General features: G+C 54.5%; 1 protein-coding gene across 3 annotated transcripts in view; it reads left to right on the top strand.

Annotated features, from left to right (window-relative positions):
- SNX8 (sorting nexin 8) overlaps positions 1-25,106 on the top strand; it is a 53,285-nt gene extending 28,179 nt beyond the window's left edge. For all 3 annotated transcript variants that reach the window (XM_054494521.2, XM_063667218.1, XM_054494522.2), the window contains 10 exons: positions 5,192-5,397; positions 8,267-8,384; positions 11,446-11,567; positions 13,726-13,806; positions 16,649-16,809; positions 17,760-17,892; positions 22,319-22,387; positions 22,609-22,758; positions 23,092-23,241; positions 24,940-25,106. In XM_054494521.2, the coding sequence (XP_054350496.1) occupies positions 5,192-5,397; positions 8,267-8,384; positions 11,446-11,567; positions 13,726-13,806; positions 16,649-16,809; positions 17,760-17,892; positions 22,319-22,387; positions 22,609-22,758; positions 23,092-23,241; positions 24,940-25,053 (1,304 nt within the window). In that variant the 3' untranslated portion in view covers positions 25,054-25,106. The remainder of the gene's footprint in view (positions 1-5,191; positions 5,398-8,266; positions 8,385-11,445; positions 11,568-13,725; positions 13,807-16,648; positions 16,810-17,759; positions 17,893-22,318; positions 22,388-22,608; positions 22,759-23,091; positions 23,242-24,939) is intronic.
- Positions 25,107-25,347: the final 241 nt, after the last annotated feature.

The raw sequence follows: 25,347 nt of genomic DNA, 5'->3' as shown, positions 1-25,347 counted from the left end.
TAACCCCATCTCTACTAAAAATACAAAAATTAGCCGGGCGTGGTGGCAGGTGCCTGTAATCCCAGCAATTTGGGAGGCAGAAGCGGGTAGATCACTTGAGGTCAGGAGTTCAGGACAAGCCTGGTCAACATGATGAAACCCCATCTCTACTAAAAATACAAAATTAGCCAGGTGTGGTGGCACATGCCTGTAATCGCAGCTACTCGGGAGGTTGAGGCATGAGAATCGCTTGAACCCTGGACACTGAGGTTGCAGTGAGCCGAGATTGTGCCACTGCACTCTAGCTTGGGTGACAGAGAAAGACTCCGGCACCCCCTCCAAAAAAAGCAGATTCCCAGGCCCCACGCCAGCCCTCCTGTTGGAGAGACTCTGGGGGTGGGCCCAGTCATCTGTGTTTGAAGGAGCCCACCAGGTGATTCTGATACGCACCCACTTTGGAGAATTTAGCCCTGGGACGCTGTGCCATCGTTGCTGGTCCTGATATCCCGTCCGTTTTAGGGAACTGGCCGCTGGGGACAGCAGCCTTGTGTCGTGGAAGAGCAGGGAACTTGGAGTCCATGGGAATGCGCGCATTCAGGTCCTCCCCGCCACTAAACGGGACGGTAGGAACCACACTCGCGGTCTCCTTGGGAAGGCCCATGCCCTGTCCTGGCTCTGAAAGCACTGGCCCTGAAAGTCTCTCCACCGGCATGGGGAACCCCAGGGAGTGCCTGGGCTGCGCAGGCCTGGAGTTGGGGGTGTCTCCGAGTGCTCAGTGTAGCCCCACCACTGGGTCGGCAGGAAGTAGTGTGCGGGCCAGTCCGGGGCGAGCTTGGCCTCCAGGCAACAGCTGCAGCTGTGCTGCTTGGGAACCTCCAGTGTCTGTCCCGTGCGACCTGTGCCGTGGCTGGCAGGGCCTGTGACTTCTGCCGAGGTCAGCATTTGCAGAAGGTGTGCTCTGATGAAGGGGGAGCGTCTTTGCATGGGGTTTGTCGGCAAATCCTGTTTGTTTGTTTCTTTTTTTTTTTTTTTTTTTTTTGAGACGGAGTCTTGCTCTGTCGCCCAGGCTGGAGTGCAGTGGCACGATCTCTGCTCACTGCAAGCTCCGCCTCCCGGGTTCATGCCATTCTCCTGCCTCAGCCTCCCGAGTAGCTGGGACTACAGGCTTCTGCCACCATGCCTGGCTAATTTTTTGTATTTTTAGTAGAGACAGGGTTTCACCATGTTAGCCAGGATGGTCTCGATCTCCTAACCTCGTGATCCACCCGCCTTGGCCTGCCAAAGTGCTGGGATTACAGGCGTGAGCCACCGCGCCTGGCCATGCCCAGCTAATTTTTGTGTGCTTAGTAGAGATGGAATTTCGCCACGTTGGCCAGGCAGGCCTCAAACTCCTGACCTCAGGTGATCCGCCTGCCTCGGCCTCCCAAAGTGCTGGGAATTCAGGCGTGAGCCACTGCGCCCGGCCAATCCTTTTTGTTTCTAAAGCTGTGGACTCTGGGGTGGGAGGCCCGAGATGTCAGCTGTGAAAAGAATGTGGCGCTCGCCTGCTCTGGGTCTTTACTGTCTGAAGTTCCTAGTGAAAGACACTGGGCGGGAGACGGGTGTGTGTGTTTGAAGTTTCGTTACCTTCTGACTTGTGGATAACTCACTTGGAGATTCACAACCTTGTGAGGCTGAAAGGATCTTGAATGTTGCTTTTGGGTTGTTTCCCCTTTTTTTGTTGCAAAGAGGGGTCACAGTGGGCCAGCGGCTGACTTGGGCCTGACTTTGCCCCTCACCGCCTGCCTGGTTTCTGTGACAGCTGCCCAGCCCCTCTCACAGTTTATCTTTGCAAGTGGAGCATCCAAGTGTGACTCACGCATCGTGTGGAAGGCACCAATTTGTGAGCCAGTCTGGGGAGCTGACCGCCACCGAAAACTTGCTGAGAGGGGAATGCATTCTGAGTTTTAGTGGGTAGATTTGCAGAATCTTTTCGGATTGGAGCGTGGTAAATCTGGAAGGAAGTCAGGGACACTTATTGAATGTTTTCTATTTGCTAGTTATTTTCTGCCTCACTGAATTCTGAGGCCCTCGGCCTGGGATCTGAGGGGCCGCTTCCCTCCCAGGGTCTGACAGATAGTGAGCGGCATTTCAGGGGCAGGACACTTCCAAGTCCAGGTTCCGGGTTGGGTCTGAAGCCCACAGTGAAGCAGTTTGGTGCCAGAAGGGTTGGAGTGGGGAGGGGCTGCCGTTCGAGGGGCCTGCGGGGGGTTGCTGTAGTATCAGGGCATAGATGGCGACGGCCAGGCCCAGGGGTGAGGGCATCCTTACAGCCACCGCACGGATTTGAACGGTAAGCTCAGAGGCGGCTGCGCGCTAGGCCACACGGCCAGGAAATGATGGAGGCTGGGTTTCAGCCAGGAGCTCTCTGAGCCAGATCCCATCCTGCGTCCACAGCCTTTCCAGCCGGGGGCCAAGCTGGCCTCCCTCGTCTCATCTGTTTTCTGTCTGTGGGACTGCATTAGTTTAGGGTGTATCGTCCAGGCGCTGTGTCTTATGGGCTGTGTGCGCTGCTTCAAGGGGTGTCAGTTTGATAGAGTATTGAAGTCCCATTAGTGAGCATAACCTTTATTCCTGCAGAAAGCCGGGCTCCTCCTCCTGGTGTTTCTGCCCGTTCTGCAGTGCGTGGTCCGTCACCTGGCAGTGTACCCCATTTGAAATGATGTTTTTTTTTTTTCCTTTTCGTTTTTAGAGACAGGGTCTTACTCTGTCACCCAGGCTGGAGTGCAGTGGCCCAGTCTTGGCATACCGCAGCCGTGAACTCTTGGGTTCAAGCAATCCTCCTGCCTTAGCCTCCTGAGTAGCTGGGACTACAGGTTGCACCACCATGCCCATAATTTTATTTTTTGTAGAGATGGCATCTCATTATGTTGCCCAGGGTGGTCTTTAACTCTTGGGCTCAGGCGATCCTCTTGCCTCAGCCTCCCAAAGTGCTGGGATTGTAGGCGCTAGCCATTGCACGTGGTCTTTTTCTTTCTTTTTCTTAATTAAAATTTATTTTGAAAATATGGGCATCTGGCCAGGCGCGGTGGCTCATGCCTGTAATCCCAGCACTTTGGGAGGCTGAGGTGGGTGGATCATTTGAGGTCAGGAGTTTGAGACCAGCCTGGCCAACATGGTGAAAGCCTGTTTCTACTAAAAATACAAAAATTAGCTGGGCATATTGGTGCATGCCTGTCATCCCAGCTACTCTGGAGGCTGAGGCAGGAGAATCGCTTGAATCTGGGAGATGGAGGTTGCAGTGAGCCAAGATCGTGCCACAGCACTCCAGCCTGGGCAACGGAGTGAGACTCTGTCTCTCAAAAAAAAAAAAAAAAAAAAGATATGGACATGCTAGTTTAGTAAATTGATATTTGAAAGCATACCTTTCTAATGATTGGAACTTGTACATAGAAGTTATTAAGATGTTTGAGAGCAATCGAGAGTTAAAGAAGTGTCTTTGATTTAAAATGTGTTTTTTGAGCTCTTTCAGATTCTCATGCAATCACAGTTCAAATTCTTCACCAACATATGACCACTTGGTAATCATTACTGAGTTTACATTCTTTCTTGGAAGATTATCTTATTTTAATAATCAGAAAAATCATAAAAATTAATACATGCTTAATAGAGAAAACTTATTTTAAACTTTTTTTTTTTTTGAGACAGAGTCTCTGTCACCCAGGCTGGAGTGTAGTGGCACGATCTGGGCTCACCACAACCTCCGCTTCCTGAGTTTAAGCGATAATTCTCCTGCCTCAACCTCCTGAGTAGCTGGGATTACAGGTGTGCGCCAACATGTAAAAAAAAAAACACTTTTTTTTTCGATTTAGAACTCACTCTGTATTAAAAACCAAACTGACTTTTTAAACATTATTCCTTGTTTTGGTTTTTTCTTTGCAAGCTGGGCGTAGGATCTCTGATTTGCTTTTGCCGCTTCGTGCAGGGTGTACGGTGACTTCTTGTCCGTAAGGCGGCTGGAATTTTCTGGCTTAATTCTTCCGTGCGTATGGTCAGGAGTCCTGGCTATAAGCAGGCCTGGAGTTTTTTCTCTTTCTTCCCTCCCTTCTTCTCTCCCCTCCCTCCTGTCTGTCCAGATGATTTTTTGGCATGTGAAAGTCATGTGTTCACTGTGAACACACTGGGGCATTTAGAAGATCGTATGGCTAGTTTATTTGGTTTGAGCCTGTTCTCTTGGCTCTAGAGAAAAGGAAGATTCTTTGTCACACGAAACTTGTACATATTTCACTTTGTTTTCCTTCCCCACGGTTAAGAGTAGATTTGATGTAGTCACAGAAATGTGGGTGCACTTGCTGATTCGTGAGCAGGTGGAAGCCTCCCAGGGAAGAGATTTTTTTTTTTCTTTTTTCTTTTTTCTTTTTTTTGAGACAGGGTCTCACTCTGTTGTCTAGGCTAGAATGCAGTGGTGCAATCATGACTCACTGCAGCCTCCACCTTCCTGGACTCAGGCGATCCTCTCACCTCCCGAGTAGCTGGGACTGCAAAATTAGCCAGTGAGCCACCATGCCTGGCTAATTTTGTATTTTTTGTAGCGATGGGGTTTTGCCATCTTGCCCAGGGTGGTCTTGAACTCCTGAGCTCAAGCAATCCTCTTGCCTCGGTCTCCCCAAGTCCCAGGATTATAGGCGTGAGCCATGGTGCGTGACCACCATGATTTTTTTGAACAAAAGGACATGCCCGCAGCGTCGACTCCGTAGCATGAGTGAGTGGGTGTGGTGTGAGTGGGTCCGGCGTCGACTCCGTAGTGGAGTGGGTCCGGCGTTGACTCTGTAGCATGAGTGAGTGGGTGTAGTGTGAGTGAGTCCGGCGTCGACTCTGTAGTGTGAGTGAGTCTGGTGTCGACTCCGTAGTGTGAGTGAGTCCGTGTCGACTCCGTAGTGTGAGTGAGTGAGTGTGGCTGGCTGACGATGGGACCTGCTGCATGATGTGGCCAGAGTCCATGTGCTGAGCTAGCACACAGCAGAGGGAGGCTGCACTTTTCAATTTATTTTATTTTTTGTACAGATAGGGTCTCACCATATTACCTAGGCTGGTCCTGAACTCCAGGGCTCAAGTGATCCTCCCTCCTGGGCCTCCCAAAGTGCTGGGATTACAGGGCTGCGCCACCGTGCCCAGCCAAGGCTCCACCTTTTGAGCAGCTACTCTCATTGGTCATTCACTGTCTCCCCTGCAGATCTGCCGACACCCCAGGCCATCGAGCCCCAGGCCATCGTGCAGCAGGCCCCAGCCCCCAGTCGAATGCAGATGCCGCAGGGGAACCCGCTGCTGCTGTCCCACACCTTGCAGGAGCTGCTGGCCAGGGACACCGTGCAGGTGGAGCTCATTCCGGAGAAGAAGGGCCTCTTCCTGAAGCATGTGGAGTATGAGGTTTCCAGCCAGGTAACTGGCAAATTGTGTGTATGTCAGGGCAGGAGGGGGAAGAAAGAGTCACTTCTGAACATCTCAGGGCAGGAGTGGTGTGACAGGAGAAGGTTGAAGGGGGAGTCTGTGCGGCTGGCTTACAGGCAAGATCCAGAACTCGCAGCAGAGTCAGGCTGCGGAGCCGACTTTTCCACACCTCTGCTCCCCGCACCTCGCTCTGGCCCAGCCACGTCCCCACCTGGTCCCCTCTGGTCCAGTTTGTCCTCCCTACCACTGTGCTCTCGAGTCCTGTTTCTTTCTTTTTTTTTTTTTTTCTGAGGTGGAGTCTCGCTCTGTTGCCCAGGCTGGACTGCAGTGGCGCAATCTCGGCTCACTGCAAACTCTGCCTCCCGGGTTCTCTCCATTCTCCTGCCTCAGCCCCCTGAGTAGCTGGAACTACAGGTGCCCGCTACCACACCTGGCTAATTTTTTTGTATTTTTTTTTTAGTAGAAAAGGGGTTTCACTGTGTTAGCCAGGATGGTCTGGATCTCCTGACCTCGTGATCCACCCGCCTCGGCCTCCTGAAGTGGTGGGATTACAGGCGTGAGCCACCGCGCCCGGCCTGGAGGCCTGTTTCTTAGGAATCTCCTGCGGACGGTCCGCAGAGCACAAAGCGGGATCCACGCCAGCCTCGCTTTGTAATAGTGGGAAACCCCCGAGGATTAGAATGTCAGCCCCATCGACTCTGGACCCCAAACAGTGACCGAAATTTGCATGGCAGGATCAATATGTGTCACTCTAATCCCCTTTAATAACACAGCCCTCCTGTTGCCAGGCACCCCGATATTGGGCAGATGAGACGCAGACACTGAGTGCCTGATGCCCGTCTGGAGCAACACCGTGGCTCTCTCTGTCTCTTGCTTCGTTATTCAGTTCTGTTAGGACAGATTCTGAAGGGGGTTTTCGTTGTTCATCCGGGGCATTAAGTAATTGATGAGCTAACACTGTCCTTGGGAGGTATGGAGTCAGCAGGGCTTGTGGGATTCGCACAGACAGAGCAGGGCCCACTCCCGTGTCGGAGAGGGCGGCCCTGGCCCAGACCTGGCCGGACGGCACTGCCAGGGGCTTGTTTGAGAAGTGTCGTGAGCAGATGGTCCTGGGTAAAAGGTGTGTCTTTTTGTTTGCTTGTTTTTAAAGAGACAGGGAGGGTCTTGCTCTGTCACCCAGGCTGGAGTGCAGTGGCATGATCATAGCTCATTACAGCCTCAACCTCCCGGGATCAAGCCATCCTCCCACCTCAGTCTCCTGAGTAGCTGGAACCACAGGTGGATGCCACCACCCAGGCAGTTTCTTAAATTCTTTGTAGAGATGGGATCTCACTATATTGTCTAGGCTGGTCTTGAACTCCTGGGCTCAAGTGGTCCTCCTGCCTTGGCTTCCCAAAGTGCTGGGATTGCAGGCGTGAGCCACCATGCCCAGTCTTTTTTTTTTTTTAAATTACAAATGGAGACTTGCCATGTTGTCTCAGCTGGTCTCAAACTCCTGGGCTCAAGCAGTCCTCTCACTTTGGCCCGCCAAAGTGCTAGACTCACAGGCATGAGCCACTGCACCTGGCCTTAAGGACAAGCGAGCCGGTCTCCCCTCCCTGCCGTCTGCTCTGCTGTGCTTCACTGTGTTCCAGAGCCTGTGGCCACATGGTTTGAATGGTTGTCAGTACTGCTACCAAAGGACGAAGCGGGTCAGAGGGGAGGACTCCCTTCGAGGACCGCGTCAGAGCCGCCTTGCTGTCCGGCTTTGCCGTGGTTCCCGGCCCTCTGGGCCCCAGTCGGGGATGTGGACCAGCTGGTGGGATGCCGCGGGGGAGCAGAGCGAGCCAGTCCTTCCTTCTGGGGCCTGGCAGCCTGGGGGCGAGGCAGCTCTGAGTGTGTGAGACATGCTGTTCCCTGCCAGGGAGCCAGCAGCTGGCCTTTCTTCCAGTCTTACTAAGCTGCCCGTCCCTTAAGTAAATTCATTGCCACGTAGGGAGCATTTGTCAAGGGGGCAGTTGGGTCACCCCGATGTGTGTGTAACGGGCCAGCCACTGACCAGGTGGGAAGCCACTGTGCTTCATACCATTTGTTTAGTTTTTTTTTTTTTTTAAAAATGGAGTCTCGCTCTGCCGCCCAGTCTGGAGTGCAGTGGCACGATCTCAGCTCACTGCAAACTCCGCCTCCTGGATTCACGCCATTCTCCTGCCTCAGCCTCCTGAGTAGCTGGGACTACAGGCGCCCGCCACCACGCCCGGCTGATTTTTTGTATTTTTAGTAGAGATGAGGTTTCACCGTGTTGGCCAGGATGGTCTCGATCTCCTGACCTCATGATCCGCCCGCCTCAGCCTCCCAAAGTGCTGGGATTACAGGCATAAGCCACCGCGCCTGGCCTTTTTAAATTTTTTTGAGACAAGGTCTTGCTTTGTCGCCCAGGCTAGAGTGCAGTGGCGCGATCTTGGATCACTGCAACCTGCGTCTCCAGGGTTCAAGGGATTCTCCTGCCTCAGCCTCCAAAGTAGCTGGGACTACAGCCGCCCAGCACCACGCCCAGCTAATTTTTGTATTTTTAGTAGAGATGGGATTTTGCCATGTTGGCCAGGCTGGTCTCTTTAATTCCTGACCTCAGGTGATCCACTGGCCTCAACCTCCCAGAATGCTGAGATTACAGGCGGGAGCCACCGCACCCGGCCTAAGAGCTATACAAAGTTTAAAAGCTGTATTGCCATACATGAAGGCGTCACAGGGTTTCTCTGTTTAGTAAAGGCCTGGTGAGAGAAGATGCACTTGGTGCTGTTGTGTTCCTGGGCTCTGTTGAGGGGAAGTGACGAGACAGCATAGTTTCCAACGTCGGATCTAAGCACCGACCCTTCTCTTGCAGCGCTTCAAGTCCTCGGTGTACAGACGGTACAACGACTTCGTGGTCTTCCAGGAGATGCTCCTGCACAAGTTCCCCTACCGTATGGTGCCTGCCCTGCCACCCAAGAGAATGCTGGGAGGTAAAGCCGGGTGTGCTGCCCACCGGGGGTGGAGGGAGCGAGCCCATCTCCTGGACCCTGTGGTCCTGGCTCAGGGATGGACCCCACTGTAGACTGGGGCAGGTGCAGGGCTGTGGGGAAACTCCAGCCTTTTGGCATCTGGGGCAGAGCTATGACTTGAGCCCAACCTTGGTGCAGGCAGGGAGACTGGCACCCAGCATCCTTAGCCCACCAGAGCCTTCAGCTGGATGACTGACAGGTGGGGAAGGCCTTGCTGTGCGGGTGTGAAAGAGAACCCCAGTTCTCTCCAGAGTGCAGAGCTCCCGAGAGCTCCCGAGAGGGCTGCCAGGAGCACTGTGTGCTCACCTGGCTGGCATTGCCCTGCCTGCATCTGCAAAGCCATGGGAGCCTGAACCATGGACGCCATGGGAGCGCTCGGTGGCCTCATGGAAGAGAACTGAAGTTGTGCAAGTAGGAAATGTCAGCGGCATCTTGCAGGAGAGAAAAAGCAGCATGCGGCTGCCTCACCTTCACCTCTCTGCCTGAAGATGGCCTCAGGCCAGGTGGGAGATCGCCGACGACCTCGGAGCCGCTCCCCAGGCCTGTGTCCCCCTGAGCTGCAGAGCTCGGGATGGCGGCTGCCAGCTCTCATCTCACTGGTGGTGTCTCCCTCAGCCCGTTCCTCAAATTCTGAATAAAACATGCTGGGGAGATGAGTGCTTAGAGCTGATCATGGCTTTCTGCCGTTCCCAGCCCTTCTAGTCACCGTGTCCTGGACGGGGACGCAGCATGGGAGCCAACACAGTCGCCAGTTCCCCGCATCTAAAATCGTACGATGATGCATAAATTGCTTCTGCCTCTCATGGGTCACTGAGCAAGCAGCCCAGGCTCTGATGATGTGATTTTCTCCCCGCCCCATGTGAACGCCCCAGAGCAGATCATTCAGATCACACTGAAGGGCACACGGGCGCTCAGGGCAGCAGAGAGCAGAGGACGCGACAGGGATGTGTGATGCTGGCTCAGGCCTGGGCATCCGAGTTGATGAGCGCGGGCTGGCGTTCAGCGCCTGGAAACCGCACACACGCTGCGCCGCTTGCGCATTTATGGAAGTGCAGCCTCATCGGAAGAGGCCTGCCAGTCTCGAGCCAGGAGGGAGGCCCCAGCCAACTGTATTATTTGTTTTCTTTCTTTCTTTTTTTTCTTTTTTCTCGGCTTACTGCAAGCTCCGCCTCCGCCTCCCGGATTCACGCCATTCTCCTGCCTCAGCCTCCCGCGTAGCTGGGACTACAGATGCTGGCCAACACGGCCGGCTAATTTTTTGTATTTTTAGTAGAGACGGGGTTTCACCGTGTTAGCCAGGATGGTCTCCATCTCCTGACCTCGTGATCCGCCCGCCTCCGCCTCCCAAAGTGCTAGGATTACAGGCGTGAGCCACTGCGCCTGGCCTCTTTTATGGTGTTTTTTGTTTTTGTTTTTGAGACGGAGTCTCGCTCTGTCACCCAGGCTGGAGTGCAGTGGCGCGGTCTCGGCTCACTGCAAGCTCCGCCTCCCGGGTTCACCCCATTCTCCTGCCTCAGCCTCCCGAGTCGCTGGGACTACAGGCGCCCACCACCACGCCCGGCTAATTTTTTTGTATTTTTAGTGGAGACGGGGTTTCCCCGTGTTAGGATGGTCTCAATCTCCTGACCTCGTGATCCACCTGCCTCGGCCTCCCAAAGTGCTGGGATTACAGGCGTGAGCCACCGTGCCCGGCCTCTTTTATGGTGTTTTTCAGAGACAGGGTTTTGCTATGCTGGCCAGGCTGATGTAGAACTCCTTGGCTTCAAGTGATCTTCCCTCCTCAGCCTCCCAAGATGCTGGGATTACAGGCGTGAGCCACCACTCCTGGCTGTATTTCTTAATACATTAAAAATAGTATTTAAAGGCTGGGCGCTGGTGGCTCACACCTGTAATCCCAGCACTTTGGCAGGCTGAGGGGGGCGGATCACCTGAGGTCAGGAGTTTGAGACCAGCCTGACCAACATGGTGAAACCTCATCTCTAGTAAACGTACAAACAATAGCCAGGCATGGTGGTGGGTGCCTGTAATCCCAGCTACGTGGGAGGCTGAGGCAGGAGAATCACTTGAACCTGGGAGGCAGAGGTTGCAGTGATGACACCACTGCACTCCAGCCTGGGCGACAAGAGTGAAACTCCGTCTCAAAAAAAAAAAAGTATTTAAATACCATTTTTGTTTGTGTTCAGATTGAAATGTCCTGAATGCATCAGTATATACTTTTACTTTTTTTCCCCTTGAAGTGAAAATATTTAACCCGAATGAAAGCAATGAGTAATTGGATCCTTTGCAGAGTAATATAAGCACAGTGAATAGAAAAACTCGGCCGGGCACGGTGGCTCATGCCTGTGATATCAGCACTTTGGGAGGCCGAGGCGGGTGGATCACCTGAGGTCAGGAGTTGGAGACCAGCCTGACCAACATGGTGAAACCCCGTCTCTACTAAAAATACAAAAATTAGCCAGGCATGGTGGCGGGTGCCTGTAATCCCAGCTAATTCCAGAGGCTGAGACAGGAGAATCGCTTGAACCCGGAAGGCAGAGAGGTTGCAGTGAGCCGAGATCATGCCACTGCACTCCAGCCTGGGCAACAGGAGTGAAACTCTGTCTCAAAAAATAGAAGGAAAAGAAAACCTGGGTTGCGTTAGTGTTAGAGCGTAGCAAAACCCATTTGTTCGTGGAGAGAAGTGCCAGGAGGGGATTATGGAAGATGTCTTTAATGGAGGTGATTAAAGTGACCACTCACGTGGTTCCCGGGACTCCTGAAGGAAACAAGCAGATCTGTGGTTTTCCCTGGCAGCTCCTGGACCCAAGTGTGTGTGGCCCAAGGGGGCCTCTGGGGGTGGGGCTCTTGCTCTGGGCGGCCTTTTCAGACCCATTGTCCGAGCAGCACTGGGGGCCCGGCCAGTGCCCTCCGCTAGCCACTGGGCTCTCTGCTGCCTCCAGGGAGAGTTTTGAGAACTCGCCCAGAGCAGAAGATGAGGGCCGGCACCCTGGACTCTGTCCAGTGACCCCGTGTGCTCCTCCAGCCGACAGGGAGTTCATCGAGGCCAGGCGGAGAGCCCTGAAGCGCTTCGTCAACCTGGTGGCGCGGCACCCCCTGTTCTCCGAGGATGTGGTCCTCAAGCTCTTCCTGTCCTTCAGCGGCTCGGTGAGTGTGTCTGCCCTGCCCGTGTCCCGGCCCCGGGGAGTCCCCGAGCCTCGGGACCTGCCCTTTCTTCTCTCAGGTTTGGTTTCCTATCCTCCTGGTCCCTTGTTTGGACGCCCAGCAGGAATGACATGGACAGGACTTCTTTCCTTTCCAGATAACAGTCTGAATGTGATTTTCAGAGGTGTCCCTGGTGTTGACTTTGCAGGATTTTGTAAATCCGTGTGGAGATCATGGGTCTCTGTTCACTTTGAGGATTTAGGCTGGATGGTTTGGAGGGTTTAGGGAGGTGCCAGAGACTCCAGATGGGAAGAAGTGTTTACTTAAAACAAAGCCCTGTCTGACTAAGGACCACTGGAACACAGGCTGAGCCTCCTTGTCAGAGCCACAGCACAGACCTGCATCTGGGAATTAACTTCTTGTACATGCGCTCCGTCAGAGGTCTGAGTGGGGCTTCCTTCCTCCCAGCTGCTGCAGCACAGCCTTAGTGTGTGTGAAGAAGCTACAGCTCGCCGGCACGGTGGCCCATGCCTCTAATCCCAGCTCTTTGAGAGGCCGAGGCCGGATGGTCCCTTAAGCCCAGGCGTTTGAGACCAGCCTGGAGAACATAGCGGGATTCATCTCTACCAAAACAAAACAAAACAAAACTGAGGCCAGGCATGGCGGTGCATACCTGTAATCCCAGTCACTTGGGAGGCTGAGGCATGAGAATCGCTTGAACCCAGGAGGTGGAGCTTGCAGTGAGCTGTGATTGTGCCACTGCACTCCAGCCTGGACGACAGAGCGAGACCCTGTCTCAAAAAAACAAAACAAAACAAAACAAAACAAAAAACAACCCTGCAGCCCAGCTCCTGTTTCCTGGAGGAGGAAGCAGCTGCCAGCCCCTCCAGGGAAGGTGGGTCCTGTGCTTCTCCTCCACCTGTGCCTGCAGGACCCTCTCCCTGTGCGGGGAGGGGCAGGGGCTCCACTGGAATAGAGGTTTCCAGGCTCTCCTCTATTTTAGGGAAACCCCTTCTTGAGTGGGGACCTGAGGGCCTCTGTCCTTGTCCCTGCTGCAGGAAGACACCCCCACTCCCAGGCTGACTTCACACAAGCCTTGGTTCCTTTTGTCTTCATTCCTTTCGGAGGCAGAGGGGCCTTCCCCCTGTGCCTGGGATGTCCCTGGGATGCCCCTGGGGATGTCTGGAGCAGGCAGTGGGATCTTTTGCGTTCTGGGGTTGGAAACCTTCCTTTGGAAGGCGATCTGGATTGTCAGAAGAGGAATGTGGCAGGACCTGGGAGGGGGGCGGTGGGGAGGGGTGCGGTGGGTCACAGGTGGGCGATACCCCTGTTCTGGGGGCAGGACGCTCCCTGTGGCCTTCCCACAGGTATCGTTCTCTGTCACTTCCCGGCCGCAGTTTTCTTGCTTGCTTTCTGTTTTTAGAGATGGGGTCTCACTATGTTACCCAGGCTGGCCCTGAACCCCTGGGCTCAAGCGATCCTCCCGCCTCAGGCTCTGAGTAGCTGGGACTACAGGCACGCACCAAGCTGGGCCTCAGGTCTTTTTTTTTTTTTGTAAAATGAGAGTTGAGTCAGATGATCTTTAAGGCATCTCTGAAACCTGAGAATTCCTGGACACGTAAACAGCTGCATATTAGGGTTTCCCCTTGTAACTCCTCGGTGGCTCCTGATTTTAAGGCATGGCTTTGCCCAGGAGGCCTCATTCAGATGAGGGGGCTCCGGTGCCAGGGGCTGGGCCTGTCCTCCCTCTGCCCAGCAGCTCCCTGGGCTGTGGTGTCCCTGGCGCCACGGATGCATTCCCAGGAAGGCCCCCTGGTCTGTGGATGGAGTGGGTGTTTCTCTGGAGAGCCGCCCCCCGTCTGCGGATGGAGGGGCCGTTTCTCTGCAGAGCCGCCCCCCCATCTGCGGATGGAGTGGCTGTGCCTCTGGAGAGAGGATGCAGGTTTGTGGTGCTCCTGCTGTGAAGCCAGGCCATCCTGTTTGGTGAGAAAAACATCTAAGGGAGAGTCAAGAGATTGCGGAATCCTAATGTCAAAGCCAACATATGGAAATATGTTTCTCCTGAGGAAGGACGACCTCCCGCTCCACAATGACCCATACACCACAGTAGCTTTCTTGCTGCTAGTAGAAGAGGGTGAAGCTGTCTCTTTTCCTTTTGCAGGATGTGCAGAACAAGTTAAAGGAGTCAGCACAGTGCGTCGGGGACGAATTCATGAACTGTAAGCTGGCTACCAGGGCCAAGGTATTTTTCTAACTTTGAAGAGTACTTCCCTTTTTAACCAGAGAAACAACAGTTTTAACCCTTCACAGTGATTTTGCCTCCTCTGCGTGGCAGGGATTATGCTGACATCTGTCACATGGTTTCCTCATTTAACCCTCGTTTCAGCTGCTCCGACACAGGGCTGGGAGGCCTGTTTTACGGATGGAGAAACAGGCTTGGAGAGAAACAGGCTCGGTGAGGCTGTCGTTTGCCAAGGCCCCGAGCCTCTAAGCAGCAGGGCCGGGTTGCAGCTGAGCTCTGACCTCAGGCCCTCCAGGCACCTCGTGCCTTCTGCCCTTTTCTGTGACTCAGACAGACGGACGCTTGTGTCACCACCTTTTCAGCTTTCCGGGGATTCATTGTTGCATTTGTTTATTATTAAATGTTTAAAGTTCTGTCTTTTTCCAAAAAGGACTAAGGTAGCTACTTGGTAGTTTTTTTGTTTTTGGTTTTTTCTTTTTAAACCTCTTCTTCAGGCTGGCGCGGTGGCTCACGCCTGTAATCCCAGCACTTTGGGAGGCCAAGGCTGTCGGATCACTTGAGGTCAGGAGTTTGAGACCAGCCTGGCCAACATAGCAAAACCCCATCTCTAATAAAAATACAAAAAAAAAAAAACAAAAAAACACCAAAACAAACTCCAAAAAACCGGCTGGGCGTGGTGGCTCACGCCTGTAATCCCAGCACTTTGGGAGGCCGAGGCGGGTGGATCATGAGGTCAGGAGTTCAAGACTAGCCTGACTAATATGGTGAAACCCCGTCTCTACTAAAAATACAAAAATTAGCCGGGTGCGGTGGTGTGCACCTGTAATTCCAGCTACTCAGGAGGCTGAGGCAGGAGAATTGCTTGAACCCAGGAGGCAGAGGTTGGAGTGAGCCGAGATCACGCCACTGCACTCCAGCCTGGGCGACAGAGACGCCATCAAAAAAAAGAAAAAAAATGAGCCAGGCATGGTGGCAGGCACCTGTAATCCCAGCTATTTGGGAGGCTGAGGCAGGAGGATTCCTTGAACCCAGGAGGCGGAGGCTGCAGTGAGCCCAGGTCGTGCCACTGCACTCCAGCCTGGGTAACAGAGTGAGACTTTGTGTCAAAGACAACAACAACAAAACAACAACAAAACAGAAAAAAAACCTGCTTCTTCATACAAAAATAAGAAATCTATTTTATTTTATTTTTTGAGACAAGGTCTTGCTCTGCCCCCTAGGCTATGGTGCAGTGGTGCAATCGTAGGTCATTGCAGCCTCGACCTCCTGGGTTCAAGCAATTCTCCCACTTCAGCCTCCCAGAATTGCTGGGACTACAGGCGTGTGCCACAATACTTGGCTGATTTGTTTGTTTGTTTTTGGTATAGATGAAGTCTCACTGTGTTGCCCAGGCTGGTCTTGAACTCTTGGCCTCAAGCAACCCTCCTGGCTTGGCCCCCAGCAATCCTCCTGGCGTGGCCCCCCAAAGTACTGGGATTAAAGGCATGAGCCACCATGCCTGGCCAAATCTTTTACCTTCATTTTACTCTCTGAGCTTTCTGTTTTCTGAACACTGATAGTATCAAATCTTATAAAAAGTCTTTGGGAATAAATGTGGCATAGAAGAGGCCTTCCCCCCATGTGGAGAGTCTTTCAGGAATTTATGTTCATTGTGTTTAACTTGAAGATGGTTTGTTTGTTTTTATTTTTGTTGTTTTCTGGAGACAGGGTCCCCAGGCTGGAGTGCAGTGTTGTGATCACGGCTCCTTGCAGCATGGAACTTCTGGGCTCAAGTGATCCTCCTGCCTCAGCCCTCTGTAAGCGCCTGGGACCACAGGCGCTTCACCATGCTTGGCTAATTTTTTGATTTTTTGGGAGAGATGGGGTCTCACTATGTTGCCTAGGCTGTTCTTAAACTCCCAGGCTCTAGCAATCCTCTTGCCTCAGTCTCCGAGAGTGCTGGGGTACAGGTGTGAGGCACTGTATCCAGCTAAAGATTATTATTATTATTTTTTGAGACAGTCTCGCTCTGTTGCCCAGGCTGGAGTGCAGTGGTGTGATCGCGGCTCACTGCAAGCTCCGCCTCCGGGGTTCACGCCATTCTCCTGCCTCAGCCTCCCAAGTAGCTGGGACTAGGCGCCCGCCACCAGGCCCGGCTAATTTTTTGTATTTTTAGTAGAGACGGGGTTTCACCATGTAAGCCAGGATGGTCTCGATCTCCTGACCTCGTGATTCGCCCACCTCAGCCTCCCAAAGTGCTGGGATTACAGGCGTGAGCCACTGCGCCCAGCAAGATTATTATTTGAGTGTTTTGTTGGTTTGTTTGTTTTGAGACAGAGTCTTGTTCTGTCGTCGCGCGATCTCAGCTCACTGCAACCTCTGCCTCCCGGGTTCAAGCAATTCTCCTGTCTCAGCCTCCGGAGTAGCTGGGATTACAGGTGCACGCCGCCATGCCCGGCTAATTTTTGTATTTTTAGTAGAGATGGGGTTTCACCATATTGGTCAGGCTGGTCTCGAACTCCTGACCTCAGGTGATCCACCTGCCTCAGCCTCCAAAGTGCTGGGATTACAGGTGTGAGTGTGTCTGGATAGGCCTCCAGTGTGATGGATTTCAGTGGCCTCTGTGGTCCTCATCCCATGGGGTCATTTGTCTTGGTGTTTGTGGCATGCAGGTGATGGCGGTCTTCGTTTCTTTTTTGGACACACAGAGTGATCCCTGCAGGCCTGGAGGAATGGGGCTCCCGGGGTGGCTCATGGACCTGCTGGGTCTCCCGTGGTTCAGCTTTTGGGGGACTGGCTGCTGCCGTCTGACAGGTGCTCCCCAGTGACTAACACACTGTCTCTCTCCGCATCATCATGTCAGGACTTCCTCCCAGCTGACATCCAGGCTCAGTTTGCCATCAGCCGGGAGCTGATCCGGAACATCTACAACAGCTTTCACAAGCTTCGCGACAGGGCCGAGCGGATCGCGTCGCGGGCCATCGACAACGCGGCAGATCTTCTCATATTCGGGAAGGAGCTAAGGTAGGTGACCTTTCAGCTTCTGCAGGGGCACGCGCGGTGGGACGGGAATCCTCGCTGGTGAAGGGCTTAGGCAGAAAGTGCATTTACCGTAATAACCAGCATCCTGACCCGTTTCACCCCAGAAGGGGCAGAAAGTGGGTCGGGCACATGGGGGGGTCATATTTAGAAGAAACACAGGAGAATTTTGGCCCTGAAACACGGATTTCTGAGCACGAGTAAATGCTCACCAGTTTCTAGTCTGGTAATTTTTCCACTGTCAGGATGAGACTTTAAAAAAAGATCCCAGGCCAGGCGTGGTGGCTCACACCTGTAATCCCAGTACTTTGGGAGGCTGAGGTGGGTGGATCACGAGGTCAGGAGTTCAAGATCAGCCTGGCCAAGATGGTGAAACCCCGTCTCTACTAAAAATACAAAAAAAAGTTCTCCGGGCATGGTGGCAGGTGCCTGTAATCTCAGCTGCTCGGGAGGCTGAGGCAGAGAATTGCTTGAACCCGGGAGGCGGAGGTTGCAGTGAGCCGAGATCGCGCCACTGAACTCCGGCCTGGGTGACAGAGTGAGACTCTGTGTCAAAAAAAAAAAAAAAAAAAAAAAAAGATCCCTTTGACTTGGGGAAGAACAGACCATGGGCTGGCAACACTTCGTTTGCCTGAGGGGAGGGGAGACCCCACCCGGGACTCTGCTCGCCCCAGCAGTGTCTGTCAACTGTGCATACGTGTCACTTGGGGGCTGGTCGGGAAGAACAGATGCAGCAGGGCCTGGGGTGCAGCCCCAGGACCACCCTTTCTTCCGGGCTCCCAGGGTCCCCACAGGCCACTCTTTGAGCAGCAGGGGCCTAGGACGGGGTCACACAGGTTGCTGTGGAGGACGTCTGTGGTGTGGGATGCCAGACTCGACTGCCAGGTGAGCTCCAGGCCTTGAGTGTCTCCTCTCCTGTGTGCTTGCTCCCTCAGTGCAATAGGGTCTGACACGACCCCGCTGCCCTCCTGGGCCGCTCTGAACAGCAGCACGTGGGGGTCCCTGAAGCAGGCTCTGAAAGGCCTGTCTGTGGAATTCGCGCTGCTCGCCGACAAGGCTGCACAACAGGTGAGTGGATCGGTTCTCCCAGGCGCCTGTTCCAGAGAACACGCTATGCCTTGGCATGGGGAGCACCTCCTGCTTAGATGGGCCTCACACTTCATTTTTGTTTTGTTGTTTTGAGACAGAGTCTTGCTCTGTCGCCAGGCTGGAGCGCAATGGTACGATCTTGGCTCACTGCAACCTCTGCCTCCTGGGTTCAAGTAATTCTCCTGCCTCAGCCTCCCGAGTAGCTGGGATTACAGGCATGCACCACCACGCCTGGCTAGTTTTTTGTATTTTTAGTAGAGATGAGGTTTCACCATGTTCGTCGGGCTGGTCTCGAACTCCTGACCTTAGGTGACCTGCCCGCCTCGGCCTCCCAAAGTGCTGGGATTACAGGCATGAGCCACTGTGACCGGCTGGCTTCCCAGTTCTGAGCCGAGTGAATGACAGCTGTGCCCTGGGTGGGAGCTGCCCGTCCACATCTGTTCCTGGTGGCTCCCTAGGAGCGTTTACGCTTTCGAGAGGGGGTTGCCAGCGACAAAACAGACTGGGCTCTAGTCTTGAGTGTTGATTTTGCTGAGGTTGGAAGATAGACTCTGTCTTTGAAAAGACGATCTTGGGCTTCCAGGCATACTCCTGAGTGGACCAGATAGTTCCCACTTTGCTGTCTGAGTCCACTAGGATTTGGCACTGGAGACTTAACTCATCAGAATAATAACGAAGCCCCAGCACCTGAGCGGCTCCCACCTCCCGCTCCACACTCAACTTCAGGAAGTGCTCCTGCTGCATGGACAGAAGGTGATTTCAGAAATCCGCCAAGATCTTGGAATCATTTGGGATCAGTTTGAAGATATGGTGTTTACTATCACACTGAAAGGCTCATCTGGGTGCTTTTATGTTAAAAAAGTGTTACGTGGCTGGCCATGGCAGCTCACACCTATCATCCCAGCGCTTTGGGAGGCCGAGGCAGGAGGACTGCTTGAGCCCAAGAGTTCGGGACCAACCTGGGCAACAGAGCAAGATCTCATCTCTATAAAAAATAAAAAAAATTAGCCAGGGGTGGTGGTGCGTGTTTGTAGTCCCAGCTACTCAAGAGGCTGAGGTGGGAGGATCACCTGAACCCAAGAGGTAGAGGCTTCAGTGAGCCACGATGGTGCCACTGCACTCCAGCCTGGGTGACAGAGCGAGAACCTGTCTCAAAAACAAAAAAAAGCGGACATAGTTGTGAAGGTGGGAGCTAGCTGCCTAGTTCCTATTTCTTGGGAAAGTGGCCTCCAGGCTGCTCATATTAGTTTGAAGTGAGTGATCAGAGCGTGCCCATGAGGGCTGTGCTTCCCCCTGAGCCCCGGAGCTCCTGAGTGGCTTGGTGAATGGTGAACCCACCTGCTGTGGAGTCGGGGCTTTTCAAGCTGGAAACAGGGCGCTCAGGTGCCCGTGACGTTTTTCGTGCTGAAGAGGAAATTTGATGTCTTTGCTGGTGTGGAAAGTCTTGAGTTTTCTTCCTCTTCCGCCCCCGTGCTTCTGTGTTCCCTTTAGAAACGGAGGGAGGGCACTGTTGGTTTCTATAGGTCGGGGCTGAATCTATTCTGTCTCCAGATCTGTGTACCCACTCCCCCCAGGTGGAGGGGACCGAGAACGTGGGGCTGGGGGCTTGTCAGGATAGAGATAGAGGACCTCAGGGCTGCCTGCCCTATGCATTGTGTGTCTGTGCTGTGACCGTGTTCAAGCTACTTTGGTCTCCAGGTCTCAGTTTCCCCATCAATTAAGTACAAGGGGGTTGGACTAGATTATTAAAAGAGCTATTTCTTTCTTTTTTTTTTTTTTTTTTTTTTTTGAGACAAAGTCTTGCTCTGTCGCCCAGGCTGGAATGCAGTGGTGTGATCTCGGCTCACTGCAACCTCTGCCTCCCGGGTTCAAGCGATTCTCCTGCCTCAGCCTCCTTAGTAGCTGGGATTACAGGTGTGCACCACCATGCCTGGCTAATTTTTGTATTTTTAGTAGAGATGGGGTTTCACCGTGTTGGCCGGGCTGGTCTCAAACTCCTGACCTCAAGTGATCTGCCTGCCTTGGCCTCCCAAAGTGCTGGGATTACAGGCACGAGCCTCTGTGCCCGGCCAAAAGAGCTGTTTCTATAACCTGCTGACCCTTTCCCCCAAGCTCGGTGTGCAAAGCATAAAAGCCGTTCCTGTCACAGGGACCCGGACCCTTGCCACATTCCACTCCCTCTTCAGCAGGTGGCTGCCAGCGGGGTGCCCAGAGTGCCCTGGGGCTCAGCAGAGCTCAGGCTGAGCATCACTCATGAGGTGATTTCCAAGGTTTTTTCTGATTCAGCCCTGGATTCCGCATTTCCACCTTGAAGAGGGAGAGAAGGTTGAGGCTTGTCGTGCAGTAGGAGTTTGTGGCTTGAGGTTCTGCCCAGCTCTGTGACTGTTGGACATCTCATGAGTTGTGTTTTGGGACTGTGATGTCTGGAGAAGTGCTGTTTCCTGAATCTCTCTCACTGTCCTTGGTTGTAGTGAAATTGAGCTTTTACATGAAACAAACCTCGAGGCCTTTCATTTGATGCAGCAGAAGTTCCATCTCACCCTTGCTGTTCAGTCGGAGGCAGCAAGGACCGTTTTTCCTAATTCTGCTTGTACTTACACCAGTTTTACTCTCCCCAGACCTATTAGGAACTGAAGATAGCCATATCCCAGCAAGACACGTGAGACTCGGAGTAGGGTCTGTGTTTTCCATGGTGACGGGACCTTCGCCTTGGTTAAAGGCGCATGCATTGATGGTTTAGGGCACATTTGTCCAACCTGTGGCCCACAGGCTGCATGCTGCCCAGGACGGCTTTGAATGTGGCCTAACACAAATCCATAAACTTGGCTGGGTGCAGTGGCTCACGCCTGTAATCTTAGCACTTTGGGAGGCTGAGATGGGCAGATCACCTGAGGTCAGGAGTTCGAGACCAGCCTGGCCAACATGGTGAAAGCCCATCTCTACTAAAAATACAAAAATTAGCCAGGCGTGGTGGTGGGCACCTGTAATCCCAGCTACTCGGGATACTGAGGCAGGAGAGAATCGCTTGAACCTGGGAGGCGGAGGTTGCAGTGAGCTGAGATCATGCCACTGCACTCCAGCCTGGATAACAGAGCAAGACTGTTTCAAAAAAAAAAAACCCAATCTGTAAACTTTCTGAAAACATTATGAGATTTATACACAGACCTACCTACCATCCTTCCTTCCTCTTTCTTTCTTTCTCTTTCTCTCTCTCTTTTTTTTTTTTTTTTTTTTTTAGCTCATCAGCTATCACAGTGTTAGCGTATTTTATGTGTGGCTCAAGACAATTCTTCTTCCAACGTGGCCCGGGGAAGCCAAAACACTGGACACCCCTGGTTTAGGGCCTTGTGCAGCACCGAACCACAGATGGGACTTGGTGACAAATGACACAAACAGAGGGACCCCTGAGCTCCCCCTCTTCTGCTGGGCCAGGGAATAAGCCTCCATTCTCCTGAGCCCCTGCCTGGTCAGGTGGGAGCTGGGCACCTGCGGTCAGCTGGCGTTTTCCCTCTTGAGTTTTAGAAACTCTTAGCACACCTCTTCTCCTGGCACATTTTACTGGCTGGAATCCCAGCTGCTTTGGGTGTGGGGTTGGTGGCCGGGGAGCCTCCGTGTTCAGTCAGCCTGAGGTTTGGAGGGTAGAAGGGGCATCTTAGGGTCCCCTGGGGTGCAGCAGAGCCTGGGCAGCACCCCCGGTTCCCAGTCCAGGGCTGTGTCCCATAAAACTCCTTCCATTCATTTCTTGTGCCTGCACCGTCTCCTGCTGAGCTTGACGTGCAGTGCGTGGGGTGAGCTTTTTACCCCCTGCCAACAGTGGAGCCCGAGGAATCGTGGAGGGAGCGTGGTCTCCCCGAGGTGCTCATCAAGTAGTCTTGTTCCCATCAAGACTACTGGGCTAGGCCGAGCGCAGTGGCTCACGCCTGTAATCCCAGCACTTTGGGAGGCCGAGGGGGGCGGATCACGAGGTCTGGAGATCAAGACCATCCTGGCTAACACGGTGAAACACCGTCTCTGCTAAAAAAAGAAAATACAAAAAATTAGCCGGGCGTGGTGGCGGGTGTCTGTAGTCCCAGCTACTCAGGAGGCTGAGGCAGGAGAATGGCGTGAACCCGGGAGGCGGACCTTGCAGTGAGCCGAGATTGCGCCACTGCACTCCAGCCTGGGCGACAGAAAGCGGCTCCGACTCCAAAAAAAAAAAAAAGACTGCTGGGCTCGAAGGCGTCTCCGCCTGGTAATGGGTGGGCTGGTGGGGAAGGGGGCCCCCTGCAGACCTGGCTGTGGTCCTGGGGAGCCCCTCTGACTCTGGGAGGAAGGAACCGGCCCAGGCCAGGCTTGGGTCTGAGTTCCCGGACAGGGACCGGGTCCTATGTGCGTCCGCATGGGTGAGCTCCCCCTCGCCTTCCAGGGTAAGCAGGAAGAGAACGACGTGGTGGAGAAGCTGAACCTCTTCTTGGATCTGCTGCAGTCCTATAAGGTGAGTCTTGGCTGCTCCTTGGTTGGGGGCAGAACTTTCAGGAATGATCTTAGGATCCTTCTAGGGTCTAACTCCTGGGGGACGGAAGAGGAGCTGAGAAGCCAGGGCTGCAGGGGAAGACGGGGCCTTCCGTCTCGCGGGGGTGCTTCCCTCGGCCGGCTCCGCAGGGCCCTGGCGCGGGCATCGAGAGCAGCGGGCGAATGCCTCCCCTGGCCCCGCAGGACCTGTGCGAGCGGCATGAGAAGGGCGTGCTGCACAAGCACCAGCGGGCCCTGCACAAGTACAGCCTGATGAAGAGGCAGATGATGAGCGCCACCGCGCAGAACCGCGAGCCGGAGTCCGTGGAGCAGCTGGAGTCCCGCATCGTGGAGGTGGGTGGCGGGGCGGCCGAGCCCCGTGGGAGCCTTTCCCCTCCCGGCCATGGTGGGACCCGGAGCCGTTCTGGTGGGCTCCCCTGAGTTGCCTCCTTGTGTCTGGAACAGAGCTGGGGGTGCAGTGGAGGCAGGGAGCTGGCCCGCGTGCCCAGAGTGATGCGGCTCCCTGCACGGTGTTCCCTCCCCGGCCCTCTCTTACCACCTTCCAAATGCCTGGTGAAGGCTGAAGGAGAAGGGGCCGCCCTGGCTCAGGGAGCACGCTGGTGTTCGGGCCTTGGTGCTCCCGTCGCCGGCTGGGCCGGGTGCGAAAGGCGTCTGTTTGCTCCGCAGCAGGAGAACGCGATTCAGACAATGGAGCTGCGGAACTACTTCTCCCTGTACTGCCTGCACCAGGAGACGCAGCTCATCCACGTGTACCTGCCGCTCACCTCCCACATCCTCCGCGCCTTCGTCAACTCTCAGATCCAAGGGCACAAGGAGGTGAGTCCGCCCTGCCCCGGCCGCCGTCTCGGCCACGGCCTTTCTTTGTCCCGCCGCCCTTCCTTCAAGCCCGGTAGCGCGGTGGCCGGCCGCCCTAGAGAGGTTCTTTAGTGGAGTTGGGGTCCGCATGGGCCTTGGAACACGGTGCTCGCCTGGATCTTCTAGTCTCCTGTGTAGCCAAAATCAGAATCGTGAGGGTGTCCCTGTGATTCCTGGGGGGCGGAGGGAGGAGCAGACAGGGAGAGTTTGCCTCCTGGAGGGATTTGAGAAGTCCAAGGTAAAGCCTGCAGAGCTCCCGCACCCTGAGGCTGAGAGAAGGGTTCTAGCGCTTCGGCGCGCCGCAGGTGGCTGTTCTTCCAAAGAGCCGTGGCCGGCTTCCCCCAGATGGCGGTTCCTTCAGCCTGTGAGAAGAAACGCTCCCAAGGTCCTGGGACAGGCCTCCCCTGATTTCTGGTGGCCAGCTCACTGCAGCACCGCTGGGATGACAGGCGTGAGCCCCGTGCCCGGCTGAAATTAACTTTATTAAGTAGCTGCAAGTAGCTTTGAAGCCGTGGTCTGTGGTGGGTGTGGAATGGCACCGAGTGTCCGGGGTGGTCACGAGATTCCACACTGTCCCCGGGAGGTGCTTGTTGCCGTGGGTGCCGTCCAGCAGTTTGGGAATGGCAGGCCAGAGGCGGCCGTGGTGGGGCTGGAGAGGCGGAGACGGCCGCCGTGTTAGGAGCGTCACTGGGAGATGGCCAGGGTCTTAGGGACCAGGTTGGGCTTGGACATGTGAGTGGCCGGGTGTGTCCTCGGTGAAGGAATGGGACCAACAGGCACCCGGGGCATGATGCCATAACCCCAGTCCTACCAGGTTTTTTACTGTGGTGATGAGGAATTTCCAGTCCTGTGATGCTGAGTGTGCTGTGGTCCAGTGACTCGGCCTCCCCTGCAGGCCCCCAGGGTGCGCCCTGCCCTTCTCTGGCCACCTGAGGCCCTGCACGGCAGGTCTCGGCCTGACCCCTGCCTCACTGCCACGCTCCCCTCCTCACATCCACAGCATCCGTTCCTTGCCCTGGTTCCAAAAGTGCTTGGTGAGTGGGGCCACCGTTTGCATTCTGGTTTGGGTATTATTGATTTGGTGGATGTGGTCTTTGTGTTTTTGGTTTGCTTTTTGGTTTTGAGATGGAGTCTTGCTCTGTCGCCCAAGCCGGAGTGCAGTGGTGCAATCACAGCTCACTGCAGCCCCAACCTCCTGAGTAGCTGGGACCACAGGCAGGCGCCACCACACCCGACTAATATTTCTGATTTTATATGGAGACAGGGTGTCCCTGTGTTGCCCAGGCTGGCCTTGGTGTTTGACCTGCCAAGGCTTCCATGAGGCCAGTGCCCGCACGGCAGCTAGAGCATGTACTGGCAATGACGCGATAGTGACGTTTCTCACGATTCCACGGCAGGCAGATTTGCGGCCCTTTGGTCCTGGGTGCAGGGATCGAAGCGTGGGTGTCTGTGACCACAGGTCACATGTCGCTGGTGCACTCCTATTTTGGGCTTCCTCTGTGCAGGATGGGCAGCACTGGTTCTGCCAGAGGTTTGAGGAGCTGACGCACCCGAGGACCCCTCCCTCCCTGTCATTGGCAGGGGAAGGAATTGGGATCAGAGCGTGAGGAGGACCCCCGGCCCCGCCTGCTGATCTTGTTCTCTTCGGTTCCCTTTCAGATGAGCAAGGTGTGGAATGACCTGAGGCCCAAGCTCAGCTGCCTCTTTGCGGGACCACACAGCGCCCTGACCCCACCGTGTTCCCCGCCGGAGGACGGCCTGTGTCCTCACTAGCGCCTGAGGCTGAGGTGGTGCTCCCTGCTGCCGCACTAAAACCTCTTTCCAAACGGTGTGTCCCGGTGTAATTCCCTTTGGACGGCAGCTACCCTCCCCACCACGCCATGTGCTGCAGCCGGAGCAGAGGAGCTCACGCCTGCGGGTCGGGAGGGACATCCATGGACCACGGGGGCAGCTGGGCCACACTGTCCTTCGCCCTGTGGCCTGCTAGTCTGGTCGAGAGGGGTGGTGGGGTTCTCTGGAATGGTTTCCTCCTGACACCCAGAGCTGTGCGTGGAGGCAGGGATCTCT

The sequence above is a fragment of the Pongo pygmaeus genome, chromosome 6, assembly GCF_028885625.2.
Source record: "Pongo pygmaeus isolate AG05252 chromosome 6, NHGRI_mPonPyg2-v2.0_pri, whole genome shotgun sequence".
In the NCBI taxonomy this organism is placed as follows: Eukaryota; Metazoa; Chordata; class Mammalia; order Primates; family Hominidae; genus Pongo; species Pongo pygmaeus.
This window is presented reverse-complemented; position numbering and strand designations above follow the sequence as displayed.